This window comes from Oncorhynchus mykiss, chromosome 9 (genome assembly GCF_057628025.1).
Source record: "Oncorhynchus mykiss isolate SJ-2025 chromosome 9, ASM5762802v1, whole genome shotgun sequence".
Classification (NCBI taxonomy): domain Eukaryota; kingdom Metazoa; phylum Chordata; class Actinopteri; order Salmoniformes; family Salmonidae; genus Oncorhynchus; species Oncorhynchus mykiss.
The window spans coordinates 25,715,046-25,739,690 of record NC_143030.1 but is presented as its reverse complement, the minus strand read 5'-3'; the positions used below and the strand labels follow the sequence as shown (position 1 = coordinate 25,739,690).

The 24,645-nt window shown below is 41.8% G+C and overlaps 1 protein-coding gene across 1 annotated transcript in view; it reads left to right on the top strand.

Moving 5' to 3' along the window:
• LOC110531744 (ubiquitin carboxyl-terminal hydrolase 53) overlaps nt 1–24,645 on the top strand; it is a 64,899-nt gene that overhangs the window by 12,571 nt on the left and 27,683 nt on the right. The window contains exons 2-8 of the mRNA XM_036987590.2: nt 9,948–10,634; nt 11,432–11,524; nt 11,889–12,023; nt 15,708–15,818; nt 16,319–16,401; nt 16,549–16,633; nt 16,903–17,049. Of these exons, the coding sequence (XP_036843485.1) occupies nt 10,491–10,634; nt 11,432–11,524; nt 11,889–12,023; nt 15,708–15,818; nt 16,319–16,401; nt 16,549–16,633; nt 16,903–17,049 (798 nt within the window). The 5' untranslated portion in view covers nt 9,948–10,490. The remainder of the gene's footprint in view (nt 1–9,947; nt 10,635–11,431; nt 11,525–11,888; nt 12,024–15,707; nt 15,819–16,318; nt 16,402–16,548; nt 16,634–16,902; nt 17,050–24,645) is intronic.

Sequence of the window (24,645 nt, the reverse complement as noted above, 5' to 3'; positions counted from 1 at the left end):
GGGGTGGCTTTGTGAATTCAGGTGGCTAAGTAGGGACAAAACTATCAGCACAATATTCTGTGAGTAACGTTACTGTTGAATGTCTGGAGTAATAGCAGTAGGGAAGGACTTATTTTGCACCTGGGTCGAGCAACTTAAAGCACTAGTCTTTTCTAACACACAAATTAATCAAAAAGTGCATCGGGGCAGGTGTGGAAGCAACATCACTACGTCTACTAGCTACCAGCCGTAATTGACGGTTTCCACTAGTAACCATAGCCGTGGCTATATCGTAAAAATGCATGAAGACCAAAATGTGCCTTTTGATCTTAATTTTAAGGTTTGGGTTAGATATAAGGTTAGCAGTGTGGTTACATTTTTAGGTTTAAAATCACATTTTTTAAGAAGAGAAATAGAAGAAATAGGCAGGTTTTATGACTTTGTGGCTGTGGTCACTGGTGACGATTGTATTTGACAGGCAACAGGTGGCAGCCCAAGCTGGTCAACAGGCAGTGCTAAAGATGAAATTTAACACAGCTTACTGAATTGCCAAAGACGAGATGGCTTTTACCAAATTCAGATCCATGTTACTCACCCATAAAAATTTGTATGGATTACAGTTTGAAGTGGGAGCTTTAGCAGTAGCTGCCCATACATTCTGCAAAAAAACTACTAATTTAATATCACTAAAATACTAAATTAATGCTGGCACTGTTAATATGATTTTATAGATTTTCATAACAGAGACAATGCAACAACTTTATTGATGTCATAAACATGACCAGGTGATAATGTTTTTTGTAATCTGAATTGTATTCATACTTTTAAGCGTAATTCAATTGTCTCTCTTACAAGCAGTCATCTTTTCTAAATGGAATATTTGTGTATGATTAAACAGGATAGACCAATAGTTATGTTTCTACAACCATTGAATGAGTTTCACAGGATTTCATAATTGCAAACTATAGCAAAAAAAAAAAAGCTAAAGCTAAAGCTTATCTGTGATATGACAACTAAACTAAAGACTCTTTTTAAAACCGTTTTGATTTTAAATCATACATACATACATACATACATACATACATACATACATAACATCATACATAATTGTTTAGCCACAATGAATTTCAGGTGTGTAATTTAACAAATGGCAAACAAGTGTAGGAGTCGTACTCACTTAGCTACCTACAGTAATCCAAGGTGGTCTGACAGCTGTAATACTGAAGCTAATGTACTTTTACAAACTACAAACAAATGTGATCAAAAGTTAAACCATTCATTGCAGCAATAAAGTATATATAACGTATATATGAATGTTGTGGTGTAGCTTACTCATATGTTAAGTAAAATTACTTTTAGTTTAATTTCTTTTACACTTTTTAAAAAGTATTATTTTAGTGCCTTATTGCATGTTTGTGATTTAAACAAATTCTGTACAGGCTTCCTTTTCATTTTGGTTAGTATTGTGGAGTAACTACAATGTTGTTGATACATCCTCAGTTTTCTCCTATCACAGCTGTTAAACTTAAACTTTTTTAAAGTCGCCATTGGCCTCATGGAGAAATCCCTGAGCGGTTTTCTTCCTCTCTGGCAACTGAGTTAGGAAGGACGCCTGTATCATTGTAGTGACTGGGTGTATTGATACACCATTCAAAATGTAATGAATAACTTATCCATGCTCAAAGGTATGTTCAATGTCTGTTATTTTACCAATAGGTGCCCTTTGCGAGGCATTGGAACACCTCCCCGGTCTTTGTGGTTGAATCTGCGTTCGAAATTCAATGCTCGACTGAGGGACATTACAATTATCTGTATGTGTGGGGTACAGAGATGAGGTTGTCATTCAAAAATCATGTATAACCACGCCAGCCCAGGACCTCCACATCTAGCTTCTTCACCTGCGGGATCATATGAGACCGGACAGCTGATGAAACTGAGGGTTTGCACAACCAAATAATTTCTGCACAAACTGTCAGAAACCATCTCCAAACCTGACTGTGGTTCAGCGTCGTAACTGACTTCAGTGGCCAATTGCTCATTTTCGATGGCCACTGGCACGCTGGTGAAGTGCTGGCACCCTGGAGAAGTATGCTTTTCGAGAATGAAATGTGGTTTCGACCATACTGGGAGAGCAGTTTGCTGATGTCAACATTGTGCCCCATGGTGGGATTATGGTATGGGCAGGCATAAGCTAAGGACAACCAATAAAATCACAGTATCGAATCGCAAGACATATCGTGTCGACACCAAGGTCCCTGGCAATTCCCAGCCTTATTCCACACTGAATGTTGTCTCCTTTTGGGAAAGTCATCCATCAAGGTTGAGTCAGAGTTGGCGGGTTGCCGGGGGCAAACTACCTGCCCTCAGGACACCTACACCTCCCGGTGTCACAGGAAGGCCATAAAGACCATCAAGGACAACAACCACCCGAGCCACTGCCTGTTCACCCCGCTATCATCCAGAAGGCAATGTCAGTACAGGTGCATCAAAGCAGGGACCGAGACTGAAAAACAGCTTCTGTCTCAATGCCATCAAACTGTTAAACAGCCGACACTAACATTGAGTGGCTGCTGCCAAAATACTGACTTAACTCCAGCTCACTTTAATAATGGAAATTGATGTAAAAAATATATCACTAGCCACTTTAAACAATGCCACTTAATATAATGTTTACATACTCTACATTACTCATCATATATGTATATACTGTACTCTATCATCTACTGCATCCTGCCATCTTTATGTAATACATGTATCACTAGCCACTTTAAACTATGCCACGTTTATGTTTACATACCTTACATTACTCATCTCATATGTTTATACTGTACTCGATACCATCTACTGCATCTTGCCTATGCCGTTCTGTACCATCACTCATTCATATATCTTTATGTACATATTCTTTATCCCTTTACACTTGTGTGTGTATAAGGTAGTAGTTGTGGAATTGTTAGGTTAGATTACTCGTTTGGTTATTACTGCATTGTCGGAACTAGAAGCACAAGCATTTCGCTACACTCGCATTAACATCTGCTAACCATGTGTATGTGTGAAATAAAATTGTATTTAATTTATTCGAAGGATCTTGCCATTACCATATAAAAGTTAAACTCCTCTTAATGAGGCCATCCATTACTTCTATCCCACACTGTATCCCAGGTCACGTTTTGCTGTGTTCAAGTCTAACGGACAGCCTTGTCCTGTCAAAGATGCTGATTTACAACAGACACTCTAGCTGATTACTCAAAGGTGCTAGCCTTAGCATTTTCGCTGTCAAGAAAACATGAGTTTGTGCTTGGAATTTGCAAGACACCGTCTAAGCAAGCCTCTCTCTTTACAAAGAGAGTCTCATAACTCCTTCCTGTGCTTTGGTCTATTCTCAAAATCCAGACCAGTGAAATGCCTTTGCTTGGCTACTCCTCAATAGTGTAGTTTATCCTTACCAGATTTACAAACACACCTGGAAAGGGTGGCTTGTCATTTTTGTTTTGTTTTTCTCATTAATAATTCCATACGGTAATAAGTGTTGAGGGCATGGCCACGTTTTCAGAAAGGCCTATTTTTGTTGAGTGTCTGGGATACAAATGACTGAGACGTTGTTGAACAAAGATATGGAAAAGGAACTCAATAAATAGACATGAAAAGTGATTCATAGGCCCCTTGAAAGGCCTGCCCACTCAGGTGAATGTGCTTTTGAAGTGAGATCAGGTGATGCCCATGTTTGTGATAAGTTGGTGGATTTCACATCTGTATATTGATACACTTTCTGTTAGACACAAGGACATGGGCTTCACAAACAATCATTAACACCATCATTAACACTTGACCATAACGAGTCTCTTTTAAATTAGCTAATTTCTGTTTGTCTGTGCAAGCCTGTGACTTTGCGACATGGAATTCCATCCTCTAGTCTAAACCGATCAGATTTCATAATAAACACAGCATGAGGAAATGTCACCCATGCCTCAGAACTCTAAAGGAAGGGTGTGTCTCGGGTTACGCAAGGACCCATGACATCACTCGGCTCGGTTGCAGAAGAGTGGCAAATTGGAGAGCAGGCTTTCTCCAGACAGGACTGAAAGTAGGAAGCCGAGATATTTCAACACAACTGCACTCTACTCACACTCAAATCACAGGGTATTTAAAGCACCAACATCCATTTGTCTGATTAATATAATATTTGACCTTAAAAGCACAGTGGCTATTGACATGTTCTGCGGTTTTACCTTAGCTACCTGTAACCCTGACCCTGCACAGTCACTCTGTATTATTCCACCCTTGCATCTCTGTCCCAGTTCTCACCTAGCAGGTTAGGTATGGAATGAAAGACCATGCCTGTCTCCCTGGTGTGATAGTATTCAGCCAATCCAGGTCACAACAATGTCTGTCACTCACTTGTTGCATTGTCATGTCCTTATGGAATGCTGTCACCTGCCCTGATCACATGTGCCATATAGTAAGCACATTGACCGTAGGTCACACAGAAATGTTAATTGGTTTCTTTTCGAAACCAGTGAGAATGTAGTGACTGCCAGACTGTAATGACTAAGAAAATTAGATGACACTGGTAATAACGTGATGATTGTTAATGGTAATAAATCAGCAGTTTGGTTTTAGAAACCAGAGATGGCTACACGTGATAGCATTGTTTGAAGGCACCGCTGAGCACAGGATTGTCTTCAATGTTGAACAAGGGTAGCATAGAGAGAGACCTTTGTCATTCTATAAGGTTGTTGAGACACACGTACATAGGTTCTATATTGTGCTCCAGTTGCAGACTGTCACACCAGTGCCAATTTACCTCAGACTTTGAGATACTAGAAGATAAGCGAGGTTGGCAGATTGAGTACAGTAATGTATTATCTGTGCTGTGATAAGGTAAGCATACATTAGTCATCTTTACTGTTGTTGCTGTGGATGTACTTCTTATGGAAGGGGAGTATGTCTTATGCACTGAACTGAAACCTTAATTATTATTTTATTTTTTGTCAGAGTTGGTAGTTGACCTCTAAATATGTAGTCATGATGACATGGACTTATTTTACAAGCACTTGACTGTGGGCCATTTTATTCATAGGGATTATTTTGTTCATGGTCATCTATGGATGCATACTGGCTGGGCTTGAAGGGCCAACAATATGGAAGAGATTCAGTTAATTTATGTTGAGGTTTATGCTACAGTGCCTTGCGAAAGTATTCGGCCCCCTTGAACTTTGCGACCTTTTGCCACATTTCAGGCTTCAAACATAAAGATATAAAACTGTATTTTTTTGTGAAGAATCAACAACAAGTGGGACACAATCATGAAGTGGAACGACATTTATTGGATATTTAAAACTTTTTTAACAAATCAAAAACTGAAAAATTGGGCGTGCAAAATTATTCAGCCCCCTTAAGTTAATACATTGTAGCGCCACCTTTTGCTGCGATTACAGCTGTAAGTCGCTTGGGGTATGTCTCTATCAGTTTTGCACATCGAGAGACTGAACATTTTTCCCATTCCTCCTTGCAAAACAGCTCGAGCTCAGTGAGGTTGGATGGAGAGCATTTGTGAACAGCAGTTTTCAGTTCTTTCCACAGATTCTCGATTGGATTCAGGTCTGGACTTTGACTTGGCCATTCTAACACCTGGATATGTTTATTTTTGAACCATTCCATTGTAGATTTTGCTTTATGTTTTGGATCATTGTCTTGTTGGAAGACAAATCTCCATCCCAGTCTCAGGTCTTTTGCAGACTCCAGGTTTTCTTCCAGAATGGTCCTGAATTTGGCTCCATCCATCTTCCCATCAATTTTAACCATCTTCCTTGTCCCTGCTGAAGAAAAGCAGGCCCAAACCCTGATGCTGCCACCACCATGTTTGACAGTGGGGATGGTGTGTTCAGCTGTGTTGCTTTTACGCCAAACATAACGGTTTGCATTGTTGCCAAAAAGTTCAATTTTGGTTTCATCTGACCAGAGCACCTTCTTCCACATGTTTGGTGTGTCTCCCAGGTGGCTTGTGGCAAACTTTAAACGACACTTTTTATGGATATCTTTAAGAAATGGCTTTCTTCTTGCCACTCTTCCATAAAGGCCAGATTTGTGCAATATACGACTGATTATTGTCCTATGGACAGAGTCTCCCACCTCAGCTGTAGATCGCTGCAGGTCATCCAGAGTGATCATGGGCCTCTTGGCTGCATCTCTGATCAGTCTTCTCCTTGTATGAGCTGAAGGTTTAGAGGGACGGCCAGGTCTTGGTAGATTTGCAGTGGTCTGATACTCCTTCCATTTCAATATTATCGCTTGCACAGTGCTCCTTGGGATGTTTAAAGCTTGGGAAATCTTTTTGTATCCAAATCCGACTTTAAACTTCTTCACAACAGTATCTCGGACCTGCCTGGTGTGTTCCTTGTTCTTCATGATGCTCTCTGCGCTTTTAACGGACCTCTGAGACTATCACAGTGCAGGTGCATTTATACGGAGACTTGATTACACACAGGTGGATTGTATTTATCATCATTAGTCATTTAGGTCAACATTGGATCATTCAGAGATCCTCACTGAACTTCTGGAGAGAGTTTGCTGCACTGAAAGTAAAGGGGCTGAATAATTTTGCACGCCCAATTTTTCAGTTTTTGATTTGTTAAAAAAGTTTGAAATATCCAATAAATGTCGTTCCACTTCATGATTGTGTCCCACTTGTTGTTGATTCTTCACAAAAAAATACAGTTTTATATCTTTATGTTTGAAGCCTGAAATGTGGCAAAAGGTCGCAAAATTCAAGGGGGCCGAATACTTTCGCAAGGCACTGTATATGTAAGATTCCAGGGAATCACTTTCTCTAATGGTGGAAATCAAGGATTTATCTTGGTCTTGAGTATCGTTTCAGGGCCAAATGTGTGATTGAATTGTGATGCCAGCCTCCTTGATTTGACCTGCAGGGATGGATACATCAGGGTAATGTTTGTGAGAAGGCGGTATTAAAAATTAAGGAAATTAATCGTGGCCCCTTACAGCTGACTTGATCAATCGTTCTCAATCATTCGCCGGGCGTATTGGACATGGTGAGTAATAATTTAGTTTTTGCAACTCACTTTCTTAAATGGATGGGCACATTTGGTCAAATGTGCATTGAGAAAATAGGCTCTAAATGGATGGATGATGTGATATATTGGTGTCTGCAGGAAGCTTTTGTCCCGGTATAGACAGACATGACAAACATGCATGGTTGAATGGAGTCACTCTAGAAGGTTAAGTAGAGTACAGCTTTCCACTTGCCCCTACAGCGTTGCATCTAATCACAAAGACACGAGCTCTTTAGCAACGCCAGGCTTAAGTGATTCCTTTGGAATGCTGTTGCTATGGAGGGTAGTTGCAAATGAGAGCCACAGGGCCTGAGCCTGTTGTTTTCTGTAGATAAACTTTTTTAAAGAATTTAGTCAATCAGAAACTATTGTGAATGAATGGTCAAATTCTGGTTCCAGCATAAACATACTCTACTGTAGCTGTGTGGTCACATTTCAGGACATGTTAAATAGTTTGAATACCAGAGAAGAAATATTGCTCGACTGGTTTTGGCTGACACTTTGTGCCCTCCCACAGTCTGCTCTGCTATATTCTCAAGAGTTTAAGCTCCAGCTGAAAAAGCTGTGAAAACAACCAAATTATAAACTGAAGGAGATAATATTTTGAAAAACAGAATCTATAAACCTTCGCTATCGCCTAGTCAAGAAAACAGTGTGGTTCCCAACTTCCTAGCTATAACAATTTCAGTTCTGCATACCATCTTCTCATTTATTTATTTTTTAACCTTTTATTTAACTAGGCAAGTCAGTTAAGAACAAATTCTTATTTTCAATGACTGCCTAGGAACTGTGGGTTAAGTGGGTTAACTGGCTGTTCAGGGGCAGAACGACAGATGTCAGCTCGGGGATATGAACTTGCAACCTTTTGGTTACTAGTCCAATGCTCTAACCACTAGGCTACCCTGCCACCCCTTATAGAGAGGTATAGAGAGGTCTCCAGTCTTACAACTTTACCCCTTTATTATAGCTAATGCTATTGGAGCAGATGCCCATTCATCATACTGTATGTGGAAAGGTTCACCACCAGAGGGAACCAAGTCACAGTGTACCTTCCACTCTATTGATTATTGATAGTAAATAGACACTGTGTACAAAACATGAACAGCTTGAAAAACCCAGCACTTCAATATTTTGTCTTGCCCATTCACCCTTGGAATGGCACACATACACAATCCATGTCTCACTTTTCTCAAGGCTTAAAAATCCTTCTGTAACCCGTCTTCTCCCCCAATTCCCCCCCCCCCCCCCCCCCCCCCCCCTCAAGGCACCAACTCTAGCCCAAACTTTTTTTTCTTTAAGGTCCTCAGTATTGGACAAATAATTACAATTCTTGCAAAAAATATATACAATTTAGATAGGCCCACCGGGCAAAAAATGGACCAGCCCATCTGGTATTTGCCAGAACTGCCCTGTAGCCAGTCAGTATCTGACTGCATGATTTGCTACGTCAACCAGGCACAGTACATGGAGTGGATCTATTTGTTGATTTGTCAAGTTATGGGTTGCACTTCAATGTTCTAAATGGGAGCTTTTGAGCTATGGAATAAAATATTTGCGTCATCATGTACTCGGTGGTGCCTAACTTAAAGCAGAAGTCTGAATTGGATGTGAGCTGACAGTGGAAACTGCTGCTCAGTGTCTCATTCTAACATGTATAGCTTCTAGATAAGTGGGATGCTCACAGGAAATGATCTGATAACTTCCCTTAACCACATTCTTTGCAATATGGTAGCACTAATAGTAATACAGAGGGGTTCCGCCATTTTATGTGCAAAAGACAAGGTATATCAGTCCTTTGTTCCTCAGCCAACATTTTTAGAAGATACAAACAGACCGACATGAACAGCAAAGAAACACTTGGTTTATGAAGCTCATAACTCTTTACCATCAGTATGCACATTCAATTTACTAAAACAACTCTACACCAGCATGTCCAAGGGAACAGATGACACATTGCAGACAGCACTGGCAGCATTCTGGGAAAAATCTCTTCTCTCTGTCGTGGATCGATTTGTTGCATTTGAAGTTCAGTGTGTCGGTATGACCTGGAGCATTAGGGCTGCACTGGTTCCAGGAATCTCACATGTTTAACAACACACAGGTGTCCTGGTTATGTTTTCGAAAGGCTATTGCAAGCAGCAGGTCAGGCCAGGCCGTGTCATGCATTGCCTGCCATGTTAGCCTAATGCTAAGTCCGCTCCAGGCTAACACTCATAAGTTGAAAGGCTATGAGAACTACTACATGACTGAAAGACTGGCCTTTGGCAAGCCGTTGGACCTGAAGGAAGGCGTGCTGCAAGTAGATAATTTGCAGTACATTGTTCACTGGGCTGATGATATTACTGTGTAACTTGGCATAGCTCCCTTTCTTGTTTAGCCTTCAACTCGGTAGCTGGGGCACGACTATTATAAGTGACACGATGACGAACGGCTTAGACTTTAAATCACGTAATATGCACAGTCGACTGTAATGTCTTAGTTTGGTGGACTTTTGAATTTGTGACCTGATTTTTCCAAGACCTAAACAATGTGATATTTGGCAATCTGTAAATTATCAATAATTACTTTGTTTCCCATTCTCCATTAAATGTGTTTAGAAAGAGGGGATAGATTAAATGTATATAATCTTTCAAATGTTTTATTTAGAAGCATTGGGTACAGAGGACAGTCATAAAAGTTAATGGATATACTTTGTTGATATATATATATATTGTAAAGAGGGTGGGGTCAACTACTGACTTTGAAATAGGTGAAGCCTGCTGTTTACTATTGCCCGAAAAAATAATTTACTAAGTGGGAAGATCCAAGAATCAATCCTTGTCCAGACTGTTCATTTGTTTTCAGTGAAATTTATTATTTTATGGTGTCAAGTCTTTTTCACTCTTTCTTTTGCAGATCAGACCCCATTGACATACAATGGCAAGCGCTGGCTGGATAGATCTTCGCTATGGATGAAGCTTGGAAAGGCCGATCAATTTCATTTGACTGCCCTATAACATCCTGGCAATGTGGAGAGCCCCCAGAGGCACTGAATCCCCAGTGCAGAATGATCCAGGCTGGAGAATGTCTAACACCGCTACTTCAGGAGTTAAACAGCTACGCATAAGAACAATCGGACTAGCGATCGGTGACCAAATAATTTTGTCTGGATTCCAGACTTCCTAGCTAGGGACTTTCTGAAACATTTCTCCCGGTTTCTGTGACATTTAAGACCTTTCCAAGTTGTGGACAAGGTAAAATCACCTTTCTCTCAAGCTGCGGAGAGGTGGGAGTAGTCGCCCATGTGTAGCAGGACAGTAACTGCTGCTAGCGGAATAACGTAGCCTCAGACTGTCTGGGGTTCCTCTCGACGGGACGAGGGATCCCACCGCTACCACCAAGCCTCAGTCTGCCTCACCGAGTGACTCCACTCACGTCAAAAGGCAGACCCTCTATCCAATGGCATGGGTCAAGTTCTTCAGGAAGCCGGGGGGCAATCTCGCCAAGTCCTACCAGCCGGGGAGCATGCTGTCTCTAGCCCCCACCAAAGGCCTGCTGAACGAGCCGGGGCAGAACAGCTGCTTTCTCAACAGTGCGGTGCAGGTGAGTCATATCTAAACAATGAATAGTAAATGATTACTGCATGCTTTCAGATAATTGCAATAAATGCTTTGTTTTTCAATGACTATATATCCAGAACAATAGGATGGAAGTAGAGACACTGTTAATATCTGATAAGGGACATGTGCATTAATGCAAATTGTAACAATGCCCAATCCCTTGATTTGAAATACCTGGTAAACCAATACAAAACATGATCTCATTTCCAGGAGGCTTCCAGGAGGCTTATTAAAGGACTAGACAGCATCTCCCTCTAGACAAAAAAATATTTACCACCACCAACATTACTTTATAACCTCAAAGCCAATAGCTTAGTCACTCTCTAAATGCTTCAGTACTTCCCGGCAAGTTACTGGAAGGTTGTTTTTGCCTCGTGGGAAGGCATTTGGCGGACTCTTCCAGGCCGTGACTCAGAGGGCGAGACATGGCTGAGCTGGATGAAGACGTCCGCCACCCAGGGCTTTGTTTCCAAGGAACAGAACCCCCCACCCCTCTTTCTTTCCTCTCCCTCTCTCCTCTTTTTATTTTTTTCCCCCCTTTAATTTAACTAGGCAAGTCAGTTAAGAACAAATTATTATTTTCAATGACGTCCTAGGAACAGTGGGTTAACTGCCTTGTTCAGGGGCAGAACAAAATATTTTTACCTTGTCAGCTCGGGGATTCGATCTTGAAACCTACTAGTCCAACGCTCTAACCACTAGGCTACCTGCCGCCCCAGGCCATGTTGTCCTCATGACAATACTTTCACAATAATATGTTTTCTTCAATCCCCTGTTCAGGTACTGTGGCATCTGGACATCTTCAGACGCAGTCTGAGGCAGCTTCCTGGACACTGCTGTCTCGGAGACTCATGTATCTTCTGTGCGTTGAAGGTATGCGCCCTTCAACAAGTCTTTGTTGTTGCAAGTAATCCCAAATGTAAAAAAAATGACATTTGTAGGGCTTTATCGGTGCTTTGATAGCATTACCAATAATTTGATTTGACATTTTGTTGATAAAACACATTCAGACAGGGGATATTGAGCTTTGAGGGAGTAGTTAGTTGTCCCTTGAACTGCTATAAATAATTATTTGTAAATGTTTTCATTTGCAGAATTTAATGAATGAACTTCTTTCGATTAAGGCAGCCCCCCGCACCTCTGATTCAGCGGGGTTGGGTTAAATGCGGAAGACACATTTCAGTTGAAGGCATTCAGTTGTACAACTGACTAGGTATCCCCCTTTCCTGTTCTGCAGGGCATCTTCTCCCAGTTCCAGCACAGTCGGGAGCGCGCCCTGCCCTCAGACAACCTGCGTCACGCCCTGGCCGAGACTTTTAAGGATGAGCACCGCTTTCAGCTGGGCTTCATGGACGATGCTGCCGAGTGCTTCGTAAGTTCCTTTGGTGACTGACCAGACTTTCTGGCAGGTGGCAGGGGGCCTTTGAGCAGAGGCGAATAGAGTGGAATGTGTGTATGTTTGTTTGTGTGAGTTTTTTTTTTTGGGGGGGGGGGGGCTGTAACAAACATTTAAGCGAGGTCATCGTCTGAAAGAGGTATGTCCCTTCTCCCATCAATCCCCTCGACACAGCCTCTAATATATCATGGTGGTGGGTTATGTAAGACAAAACACAATCTTTGGGCCTTCACTGTTTCCTCACTGTATTATGCAACACCACTGAGTGGTTTAAAGTGGTCTTTGAGCATAGCTATTCAGTACACTTGTGTTTAGTTTGCTAACTTCCAAACATTTATCCTACTATAATAACAGTGGTGGACAAAGTACCCAATTGTCATACTTGAGTAAAAGTAAAGATACCTTAATAGAAAATGACTCAAGTAAATGTAAAAGTCACCCAGTAAAATACTACTTGAGTAAAAGTATAAAAGTATTTGGTTTTAAATATACTTAAGTATCAAAAGTAAATGTAATTGTTAAAATATACTTAAATATCAAAAGTATAAATCTTTTCAAATTCCTTTATATATTAAGCAAATCAGACAGCACCATTATTATTTTTTTTATATATATATTTTTTAGGATAACCGGGGCATACAACAAAACTCAGACCTCATTTACAAACGAAGCCCGTGTGTTTAGTGAGTCTGGCAGATCAGAGGCAGTAGGGAGGACCAGGGATGTTCTCTAGATAAGTGTGTGAATTGGACCATTTTCCTGTCCTGCTAAGCATTCAAAATGGAACAAGTACTTTTGGGTGTCAGGGAAAATGTATGGAGTAAAAAGTACATAATTTTCTTCAGGATTGTAGTGAAGTAAAAGTTGTCAAAAATTATAAATAGTACAGATACCCAAAAAATGACTTAAGTAGTACTTTAAAGTATTTTAACTTACTTTACACCACTATGTAATAGTAATGCTTTGTTACCCTGTTCTTTCTAACACTTATTCTAGACCCAACAGAGAAAAGGTCATTACCATCTGAGAGCACGATGTTCAGACGCTTCAACACCAACTAAGAAACATCCAGGATTTTAGGAATTTTACTGTACATTACGTCTAGTTTTAGACTTCATCTTGGCTAATGAATTAGTTCATCTTTAGCCCTTTAGCTATAGGGCTTAGGTGAGGCTACACCACAGTATATTATGTTCTCTGTCTGCCTGCATCAGGTTTGTCACTGTAGCGTAATTGCTCTAAACCGAGTCAGCACAGACATATAATCATTTCCTGTTTAGCGCAGCAGGTCTTGAGTGGGGAGGACATTCACTCAGGAGAGCTCATTATACAGTGGAGGATAAACAGCAGAGAAAATGAAGTCTCTTTCTCTCAAGAACAGGAGGTGATGAGAAAATGAGCGGTCAGCCAAACCGATAAACCAATATGCCCACTCTACGAGCTTTCCGGCAACACAGGGAACCAGTCACACGAGCCGTTTACGTCAAATTTACCTCAGATTCCCTACCCAAGTCTGTTATGAATAAGCAATGATTTTCAAAGAACCACAATCCAATGAAATCCAAAGTGGTGGTTGAAAGGTCAGGTGCCAAAGAAAACAAAAAACTTGCTGTTTGAATTCTTGTTCTGTAAACAATGCCCCTTTTTCAGAGTGGCAACAATGCTGTTTCAGTTACATAGCTAGAATAAAAATGTTCGAACACCTGAGGTGACGTGATATCAGGTAGAATGGTTAAAGGAGCTTCTGCATACTGTGTACAACTTTTTTCCCCCTCTCCCCTTTATTCTTATGTGCAGTTTGATCAGATAGTCCTTTGTCAGGCATGTCACCTTAACCATTCTAACATTGTAACAACTGACTTCATTCTGTGTTTATTTCTCCGCGGGCGTGAAGTTGCATGAACCTTCTGCTGTGTGTATGTTAGGATTTGGCAAGGTTATACAGCGACTTTCTCTTCATCTAGATTTTCCCATGGGAATCTTGGGTTTACATGCGTAAAGTAAAGACCGACGCTCTGTAATGAAATGCTTTAGCAGTACGACCTGGATTTATTTATGAGCAGAATTAGCCAGTGTCAGAACAAATGGGCTGTGTGGTTATGGAGGTCTAAAAGCAGCCTGAATGTTTCATAAACCTAGGGGGATTCCATAGCAACAGGAGCGAGTTTCAAGTGCTTGCACACGGACTGGTTCCTTAACTACAGTAGTGAGGCACAGCATAACTCCCTAGCTGTTAAATGTCACAAAACAATACAGGCTCATACCGATGTATCAGGGGGGGAAAGTATTTATTCTCTATACTGGTACATTGGGGAGAGAAGCTGATAGCTGAGGGTAAGTTGAGGGTAATACATGCTGGGGATAAAGAATAAGCTGGTGATTCGTAATATTGTAATCGAGGGGGATGATTACTAGTTTCAATTTGGAAATTAGAATGTTCCCATGGATAAGATCGAGCAAACTTTGCTAATGGAATATATTGTGATTTGTTGACCACTATTGTCTCAATCTCTCATGGAAAGACCTACGTAAACCTAACTGGTACTGTCACCATCCTATGGCAGTGGTTCTGCCATTTTCGTTTTTGCCTTAGCACTACACAGCTGATTCAAATGATCAACTCATCATCAAGCTTTGATTATTTGAATCAGGTGTGTAGTGCTCAGGCAAAAAAACAAAATTAGCACCCACTTGGGCCCACTGGGCCAGAATTGAGGACCACTGTCCTATGGGATACGTAAGATAACAAGCAGCATTAGTTCCGGATCTTGGGTTTTTATTTAGATGTATAAGGATTGGGCGAGGGCGGTGCTAAAACTGGTGTGCCCACACGAATGATGAACACAAGTGAAATTATCGTAAGGGGTGGCTTCAGCTAAGATTTTCCTTTTGCGAGGGTGGGGGACTTTGCAAACCAGAAATCTTAATTTCTAACATGCTTAATGTTTTGTATACTCCGTGTATAGGGAATAGTAATCTCGGTTAACCCAGAACTAAAATATTGCGTAATTTGGTCATATGCTTGATTAGGTTATGGGGGTTAGGGTTAACCCATAACCTAATCAAGCATCTGATCCAATTATGCAATATTTTAGTTCTGGGTTAACCGAGATTACTATTCCCTATACACGGAGTATACAAAACATTAAGAACATAGACTGACCAGGTTGAAGCTATGATCCCTTATTAATGTCACTTGTTAGTGTAGATGAAGGGCAGGAGACAGGTTAAGAAGGATGTTTAATCCTTGAGACAATTGAGACATGGATTGTGTATGTGTGCCATTCAGAGGATGATTAAGCAAGATAAATGATTTAAGTGCCTTTGAACAAGGTATGGTTCTACATACCAGGCGTACCGGTTTGTTTCAAGAACTACAATGCTGCTGGGTTTTTCGTACTCAACAATTTCCTGTGTGTATCAACGATGGTCCACCACCAAAAGGACATCCAGCCAACTTAACACAACTGTGGGAAGCATTGAAGTCAACTTGGACGAGCATCCCGGTTGAACGCTTTTGACTTCATGAATCCATGCCCCGACTAATTGAGGCTGTTCTGAGGGGAGGGGGTGCAACTCAATACAAGGTAGGTGTTCCTAATGTTTGGTATACTCAGTGTGTGTATTCTCATTTCTTATCGGCATACTATATTCCCACAGGAGAACATTCTGGAGAGGATCCACCTGAATATTGTGCCTGAGGAGACAGATGCCTGCACCTCCAAGTCCTGCATCACACACCAGAAGTTTGCCATGACACTCTATGAACAGGTTAGAGAAAACCACATTTGGCAGGTCTCTAGCTGGAAGGTTGCTTTGATGGGTAAAAAACAACATGGTCTGCAATACATGATAGATCAGAGGAACTCATATCTGACCCTTGAGGTCACATGTACTGCAGGTTTTGTTTTCTTCTTGGTAGTTTATTAATTGATTTGTAACTAGTGGAAACTTCTCCCCGAAGCTGAAAACCAGCAATGCTTTGGACTTCAAGGCCCGAAGTTAAGGGGGCAGTAGATTAAGTCTGAAGACCGGACACAAACCACAACACACCCGCCACTTTTCCTCTCAACTCTGACAAACACTCCATTCTCTCCCATCACAGTTTTCACAAACAGCCCACAGTAGTAATTTCCCCATAACCATCCCCAAACTACTACCCCTCGCGAAATGACACGCTGACTTGATAATTAGTGCTTGGCAGTGGCTAAGCGGCGCCTAGCTAACGGCCATGTGTCTGTATTATGTTCCTGTTCCCCTCTCCTCTGAAGTCTGTCTGCCGTAGCTGTGGGGCATCCTCTGACCCCCTGCCCTTCACTGAGCTAGTGCATTATGTCTCCACCACTGCACTCTGGTAAGCCATGCTTATTGTTTTGAAACTGACGTCACACAGAACACATTTCTCTATGTTCCTCGTAGGGTTACTGAGTGACTTTTGTGCTTTCTAGCTTTGTCTCTCTCTACCTTTATTTCCTTGTCTCACACTCTCTTTCATTCTCAGTCAACAGGTGTATCAGAGGCGGGAGGAGTCATTTGGAGAGCTGCTGCAAGCGGCCAGTACCATCGGGGATTCCCGTAACTGTCCGGTAAGTGGCTGCCCCATCAAGCATTAAGAAAGTCATGCATGTCAATGGAAAATTCATGTCAGGATGCACCTTCATCTCCATCACACTAAACAACTACTAAGAAGGGGAAATTCGGAAAATCACTAGCAAGACAACAGAAGATCAACTGTGAAATTGTATTTATGGTTCTTGTTACTTAGTTGGCTAGTTACGTTGCTTAGTTTAGTTTGTTAAGCTGGTTAGTTAGCTCTGCTCCCCTAGTTAAGTCTCTTCCCTCTCTCTGTCATCAGAGTAATTGTGGCCAGAGGATCAAGATCCGCCGCGTCCTAATGAACTCTCCAGAGATCGTCACCATCGGTTTCGTGTGGGACTCGGACCAGTCAGACCTCACAGAGGACGTCATTCGCTCGCTGGGGCCACACCTCAACCTTTCTGGGGTAAGGACAGCAAGCCAGCAGGGACAAAAAGCACATTACTACGAAGCTCAGTTCATTAGGATAGCGCTATGTCAGTCGGTCTACTCTTGTTTCGTTCAATGAAAGTACACCTACTACCATACCCCATTCAAAGGCTCTTCAATTGTCTCAAGGCTTAAATATCCTTCTTTAACCTATCTCCTCCCCTTCATCTACGCTGATTGAAGTGGATTTAACAGGTGGCATCAAAAAATGATCATAGCTTTCACCTGGATTCACCTTGTCAGTCTAGGTCATGGAAAGAGCAGGTGTCCTTAATGTTTTGGACTCTCAGTGTATGTAAAGTTGGGTAGCGCTTTATAATAACACCATGTAACCAAGCATTTATAATGGATTAGTAAATAGTTTATTCATGTATTATTCATTACTCCATTCATTGCTCCATTTAACACTCAGAGCACTGGAATTCCATAACTACTAGAATGGCCCTGATGGCCTTTCTGACGATGATATTTCAATTGTATAAATAATCCATAATAATTTGACAAATGAATGCATTGTGTTCAAATATAATCAGTCAAATGTATTGATTGATCCAGAAGCGATAGTCTTGCCTACCAAGCTGGCCCTTCCACTCTACATCTAACTACATTTCAAATAATTTAGCATTCAAAATAATACATTTTTGCCTAAAGACAAGATTAAATTGACAATAGTCTGATGGGTGACAATATTATCAATTGTCAAATCGAGAATGAAGGGACTGATGACCTGCACTTGAGAGTACCAAATAGCACTTCTTCCATATCATCCTATAGAGTCCATGCAGGCCAGACATTATGATTGCTATACCCTAACAGAAAGAGCAGATTCCAAGGTTTCTAATGAACCTCTTCATGCCAAACAACTCTACAAATTCCGCGGATGGTCTCCGTTTCAAAATATAACTTTTCCCAAGAATAACCGTGGTGCCGTGCATTCCTCATGTGAGTAGGTTACTGGTGACAATCAGCAATAGCCATTTGGAAAACAATCCTTTATTTTCTTCTGTTATATTCCATTATTATATATATATTCCATATTTTTACTGTAAAATGTTTGTTGACTATGGTAGGGCAGGTCTGCTAAATGAACAAGTTGATTTCATTGGCATGGCACAGCCATAGATTGGCATGGCACAGCCATAGATTGGCATGGCACAGCCATAGCCTTGGCTTCTAAGCACGGATAATAAAACTCAAAGCATGCTATTCTGTTATTTTAAATTATAAATTGCTTTGTGTCATATTTTTCATGACCTTCCTAAGTGGAATATGAATGGATTTCTTTGTGATTATGTACACTGAGTATAGAAAACATTAACAACACCAGCTCTTTCCATGACAGACTGACCAGATGAATCCAGGTGAAAGCTATGATCCCTTATTGATGTCACTTGTTAAATCCACTTCAATCAGGGTAGATGAAGGGGAGGAGGCAGGTTAAAGATGGATTTTTAAGCCTTGAGACAGTTGAGACATGGATTGTGGATGTGTGCCATTCCAATGGTGAAAGTACCTTTGAACAGGGCATGGTAGTAGGTGCCAGGTTTGTGTCAAGAACTGCAACGCTGCTGGCTTTTTCACGCTCAACAGTATCAAGAATGGTCCACCACCCAAAGGACATCCAGCCAACTTGACACAACTGTGGAAAGCATTGGCGTCAACATGGGCCAGCATTCCTGTGGAACGCTTATGACACCTTGTCCATGCCCCGACGAATTGAGGCTGTTCTGAGGGAAAAGGGGACGGTGCAACTCAATATTAGGAAGGTGTTCCTAATGTTTGATATTCTCAGTGTACATTGAAAACTAGCAAGGCAGAGAGCATCAGAATGACTCAAAATAAATGTAAATGTTTATATACTCTGCCATTTTTAAAGTCATGTCCCCCTCGTCCTTGTCTTTTCCTAAATAAGTCTATATAACACACTGTATTTGTATTTATTATTGATCCCTATTAAAAAATGCAGCATTGGTCCAGCAAAATTAAAGCAGTTATATACAATTAAAAACATTTACATTACATTTCATAACAGATTTCACAACACATTAAGTGTGTGCCCTTAGGCCACTACTCTAATACCACATATCTACAACACAGTCCATGTGTGTATAGTGCGTATGTTATTGTGTGTATGCGTGCCTGTGTGTGTGTCTTCACAGTCCCTGTTATTCCATAAGGTGTAGTTATAACCTGTTTTTAGGAAGGAATGTAATTTTTGGATTGGTTTTCCATCAGCCGGTTCCTGCTCCTTCTCTGATTGCTGATGTGCCGTGCTCAGTTAATAATAATCCCGATAATTGCCTCAACTGAACCTAGCCTTTACCGAAACTAGTTTCACACACATAACAGCAGATTAAATAAATGAAGTATAGTATGATTGGGAAAAATGGGTGAGTTGATGAGCGAGGAGAAACAACTATGCATAATTGTGTAGGCCTAATCACCAATTGTGAATGAAGAATGAGGCGGGCCATCCTATTGTATTGATGTATTGTAATTATAATCTGAAAACGGTGTACCCTATATCAATCCACTGGCATTCAAGTGGTTTTATCAATTTACTCTACTCCTACTTGGAGTAGGCTACACAGTGAGAGTGTGCCTCAATTACAATAGTAAGACCAAGATGAATGGAGGCACATGCTGCGTTAGTGTTGCTACAAGATCTGAATGAAAACGACTGATGGCAGTGATGACATTCTGATGATTATTATTTTGATTCATGCTGAATAGATTTCCATATCTGAGAAAGGATCCATATCGGGCAGCAGGTGAGTGAGTTCCGGATAATGTTTCGGGTTAGATTGCACAGCTGTGCTAGGTGAAAGGAGGAACTCGCCGCTGGCCTGTTGCGGTGTTCTACAACATGCTTGACTTAGCTGTTATCATCACACGTGTTGCTCAAGCTGTGCATGAACACCATGAGCAGGAAAGACTTCATCAGCAGTCTGGCACACGTGCTACGTGAGCGACATTTCGGGCCAAGTTAGCAGCAAAGATTCAACGGGAGCCATTGCCCGAGCCAAATTGCGCACAGCTCCCGGGGAGGAGAAATTGCATGGTGGGCAGATGCACTCGGAACAGAACCCACAACACCTGTTTCAACTGCAGCTCCTGCAAGCAACTTATTTGTGGGAAGTGTTGCAATCAAGTGAAAGTGAGGAAGATTTGCGCTGACTGTTACAATGGCTTGTGAAAGTATTTGTTGGCAAATGGATATTTGGGGGGGGTGTTGTATCATTTTGATTTGCACAACATGCCTACCACTTTGAAGATGTAAAATATTTTTTATTATGAAACAAACAAGAAATCAGACAAAAAAACAGAACATGAGCGTGCATAACTATTCACCCACCCAAAGTCAATACTTTGTAGAGACACCTTTTGCAGCAATTACAGCTGGAAGTCTCTTTATAAACTTGGCATGTCTAGCCACTGGGATTCTTCAAGGCAAATCTGCTCCAGCTCCTTCAAGTTGGATGGGTTCCAACTCCAATCTTTAAGTCGTACCACAGATTCTCAATTGGATTGAGGTCTGGGCTTTGACAAGGCCATTAGAAGACATTTAAATATTTCCCCTTAAACCACTCGGTGTTGCTTTAGTAGTATGATTGGTGTCATTGTCCTGCTGGAAGGTGAACCTCCGTCCCAGTCTCAAATCTCTGGAAGGCTGAAACCGGTTTCCCTTAAGAATTTCCCTGTATTTAGTGCCATCCATCATTCCTTCAATTCTGATCAGTTTCTCAGTCCCTGCCGTTGGGAAAAACATCCCCACAGCATGATGCTGCCACCACCATGCTTTACTGTGTGGATAGTGTTCTTGGGGTGATGAGAGGTGTTGGGTTTGTGGCAGAATTAGCATTTCCCTTGATGGCCAAAAAGCCCAATTTTAGTCTCATCTGACCCATGTACCACTCTTCCGTAAAGCCCAGCTCTGTGGAGTGTACGGCTTAAAGTGGTCCCATGAACAGATACTCCAATCTCCGCTGTGGAGCTTTGCAGCTCCTTCAGGGTTATCTTTGGCCTCTTTGTTGCCTCTGATTAATACCCTCCTTGCCTGGTCTGTTAGTTTTGGTGGGCGGCCCTCTGTTGGCAGGTTTGTTGTGGTGCCATATTCTTTCAATCTTTTAATGGTTTTAATGGTACATCGTGGGATGTTCAAAGATTCTGATTTTTTTTTATGGCCCAACCCTGAACTGTACTTCTCAACAACATTGTCCTTGGCCTGTTTGGAGAGCTCCTTGGTCTTCATGGTGCTGCTTGCTTGGTGGTGCCCCTTGCTTAGTGGTGTTGCAGACTCTGGCATTTCAGAACAGGTGTGTGTGTGTGGGAACACTAAAATAACACATCCTAGATCTGAATGAATTAAATATTCTTATTAAATACTTTTTTCTTTACATAGTTGAATGTGCTGACAACAAAATCACACAAAAATTATCAATGGAAATCAAATTTAGCAACCCATGGAGGTATGGATTTGGAGTCACACTCAAAATGAAAGTGGAAAACCACACTACAGGCGGATCTAACTTTGATGTAATGTCCTTAAAACAAGTCCAAATGAGGCTCAGTAGTGTGTGTGGCCTCCACGTGCCTGTATGACCTCCCTACAACGCCTGGGCATGCTCCTGATGAGGGGGCAGATGGTCTCCTGAGGGATCTCCTCCCAGACCTGGACTAAAGCAGCCGCCAACTCCTGGACAGTCTGTGGTGCAACGTGGCGTTGGTGGATGGAGCAAGACATGATGTCCCAGATGTGCTCAATTGGATTCAGGTCTGGGGAATGGGCGGGCCAGTCCATAGCATCAATGCCTTCCTCTTGCAGGAACTGCTGAAACACTCCAGCCACATGAGGTCTAGCATTGTCTTGCATTAGGAGGAACCCAGGGCCAACCGCACCAGCAGGTCTCACAAGGGGTCTGAGGATCTCATCTCGGTACCTAATGGCAGTCAGGCTACCTCTGGCGGGCACATGGAGGGCTGTGCGGCACCCCAAAGAAATGCCACCCCACACCATGACTGACCCACCGCCAAACCGGTCATGCTGGAGGATGTTGCAGGCAGCAGAACGTTCTCCACGGCGTCTCCAGACTCTGTCACGTCTGTCACATGTGCTCAGTGTGAACCTGCTTTCATCTGTGAAGAGCACAGGGCGCCAGTGGCGAATTTGCCAATCTTGGTGTTCTCTGGCAAATGCCAAACGTCCTGCACAGTGTTGGGCTGTAAGCACAACCCCCACCTGTGGACGTCGGGCCCTCAGACTCCATGAGGGTGGTATTTCTGACCGTTTGAGTAAACACATGCACATTTGTGGCCTGCTGGAGGTCATTTTGCAGGGCTCTGGCAGTGCTCCTCCTGTTCCTCCTTGCACAAAGGCGGAGGTAGCGGTCCTGCTGCTGAGTTGTTAGTCTCCTCCACGTCTCCTGATGTACTGGCCTGTCTCCTGGTAGCGCCTCCATGCTCTGGACACTACACTGACTGACACAGCAAACCTTCTTGCCACAGCTCGCATTGATGTGCCATCCTGGATGAGCTGCACTACCTGAGCCACTTGTGTGGGTTGTAGACTCCGTCTCATGCTACCACTAGAGTGAAAGCACCGCCAGCATTCAAAAGTGACCAAAACATCAGCTAGGAAGCATAGGAACTGAGAAGTGGTCTGTGGTCACCACCTGCAGAACCACTCCTTTATTGGGGGTGTCTTGCTAATTGCCTATAATTTTCACCTGTTGTCTATTCCATTTGCACAACAGCATGTGAAAATTATTGTCAATCAGTGTTGCTTCCTAAGTGGACAGTTTGATTTCACAGAAGTGTGATTGACTTGGAGTTACATTGTGTTGTTTTAGTGTTCCCTTTATTTTTTTGCGCAGTGTGTGTGTGTGTGTGTGTGAGTGTGTATATATGTATGTATATATATACTGAGATCATGTGACACTTAGATTGCACACAGGTGGACTTTATTTAACTAATTATGTGACTTCTGAAGGTAAATGTTTGCACCAGATCTTATTTAGGGACTTCATAGCAAAGGGCGTGAATATAAAAGCGCAACTTTTACACTTTATTTTTTAGAAATTTTTGAAACAATTTCTTTTTTTGATTTCACTTCACCAATTTGGACTATTTTGTGTATGTCCATTACATGAAATCCAAATAAAAATCTATTTAAATTACAGGTTGTAATGCAACAAAATAGGAAACACGTTAAGGGGGATGAATACTTTTGCAAGGCACTGTAGGACAAGGGATAACAGCTAAATGAGATCCAATGGTTGCATGAAGACCATACTGTAAGCACGAGCGTGGCCACAAATAATTTGTCCCAATAACTGACAATAGACTATTTTTGACCCCTGTCATATCAACACTTACAGTTGAAGTTTACATACACCTTAGCCAAATACATTTAAACTCAGTTTTTCACAATTCCTGACATTTAATCCTAGTAGAAATTCCCTGTCTTAGGTCAGTTAGGATCACCAATTAATTTTATGAATGTGAAATGTCAGAATAATAGGAGAGAGAATAATTTATTTCAGCTTTTATTTCTTCCCAGTGGGTCAGAAGGTTACATGCACTCAATTAGCATTTGGTAGTATTGCCTTCACATTGTTTAACTTGGGTCAAATCTTTCGGGTAGCCTTCCACAAGCTTCCCACAATAAGTTGGGTGAAGTTTGGCCCATTCCTCCTGACAGAGCTGGTGTAACTGAGTCAGGTTTGTAGGTCTCCTTGCTCGCACACGCTTTTTCAGTTCTGCCAACAAATGTTCTATAGGATTGAGGTCAGGGCTTTATGATGGCCACTCCAATACCTTTTATTTAGTTTTCCTTAAGCCATTTTGCCACACCTTTGGAAGTATGCTTGGGGTCATTGTCCATTTGGAAGACCCATTTGTGACCAAGCTTTAACTGATGTCTTGAGATGTTGCTTCAATATATCCACATAATTTTCCTGCCTCATGATGCCATCTATTTTGTGAAGTGCACCAGTCCCTCCTGCAGCAAAGCACCCCCACAACATGATGCTGCCACCTCCGTGCTTCATGGTTGGGATGGTGTTCTTCGGCTTGCAAGCGTTCCCCTTTTTCCTCCAAACATAACGATGGTCATTATGGCCAAACAGTTTTATTTATGTTTCATCAGACCAGAGGACATTTCTCCAAAAAGTATGATCTTTGTCCCCATATGCTGTTTTTAATGGCGGTTTTGGAGCAGTGGCTTCTTCCTTGCTGAGCGGCCTTTCAGGTTATGTCGATATAGGAATAATTTTACTGTGCATATAGATACTTTTGTACTTGTTTCCTCCAGCATCTTCACAAGGTCCTTTGCTGTTGTTCTGGGATTGATTTGCACTTTTCGCACCAAAGTACGTCCATCTCTAGGAGACAGAACGCGTCTCCTTCTTGAGCGGTATGATGGCTGTGTGGTCCCATGGTGTTTATACTTGCGTACTATTGTTTGTACAGATGAACGTGGTACCTTCAGGCGTTTGGAAATTGCTCCCAAGGATGAACCAGACTTGTGGAGGTTTTTTTTCTGGGGTCTTGGTTGATTTCTTTTGATTTTCCC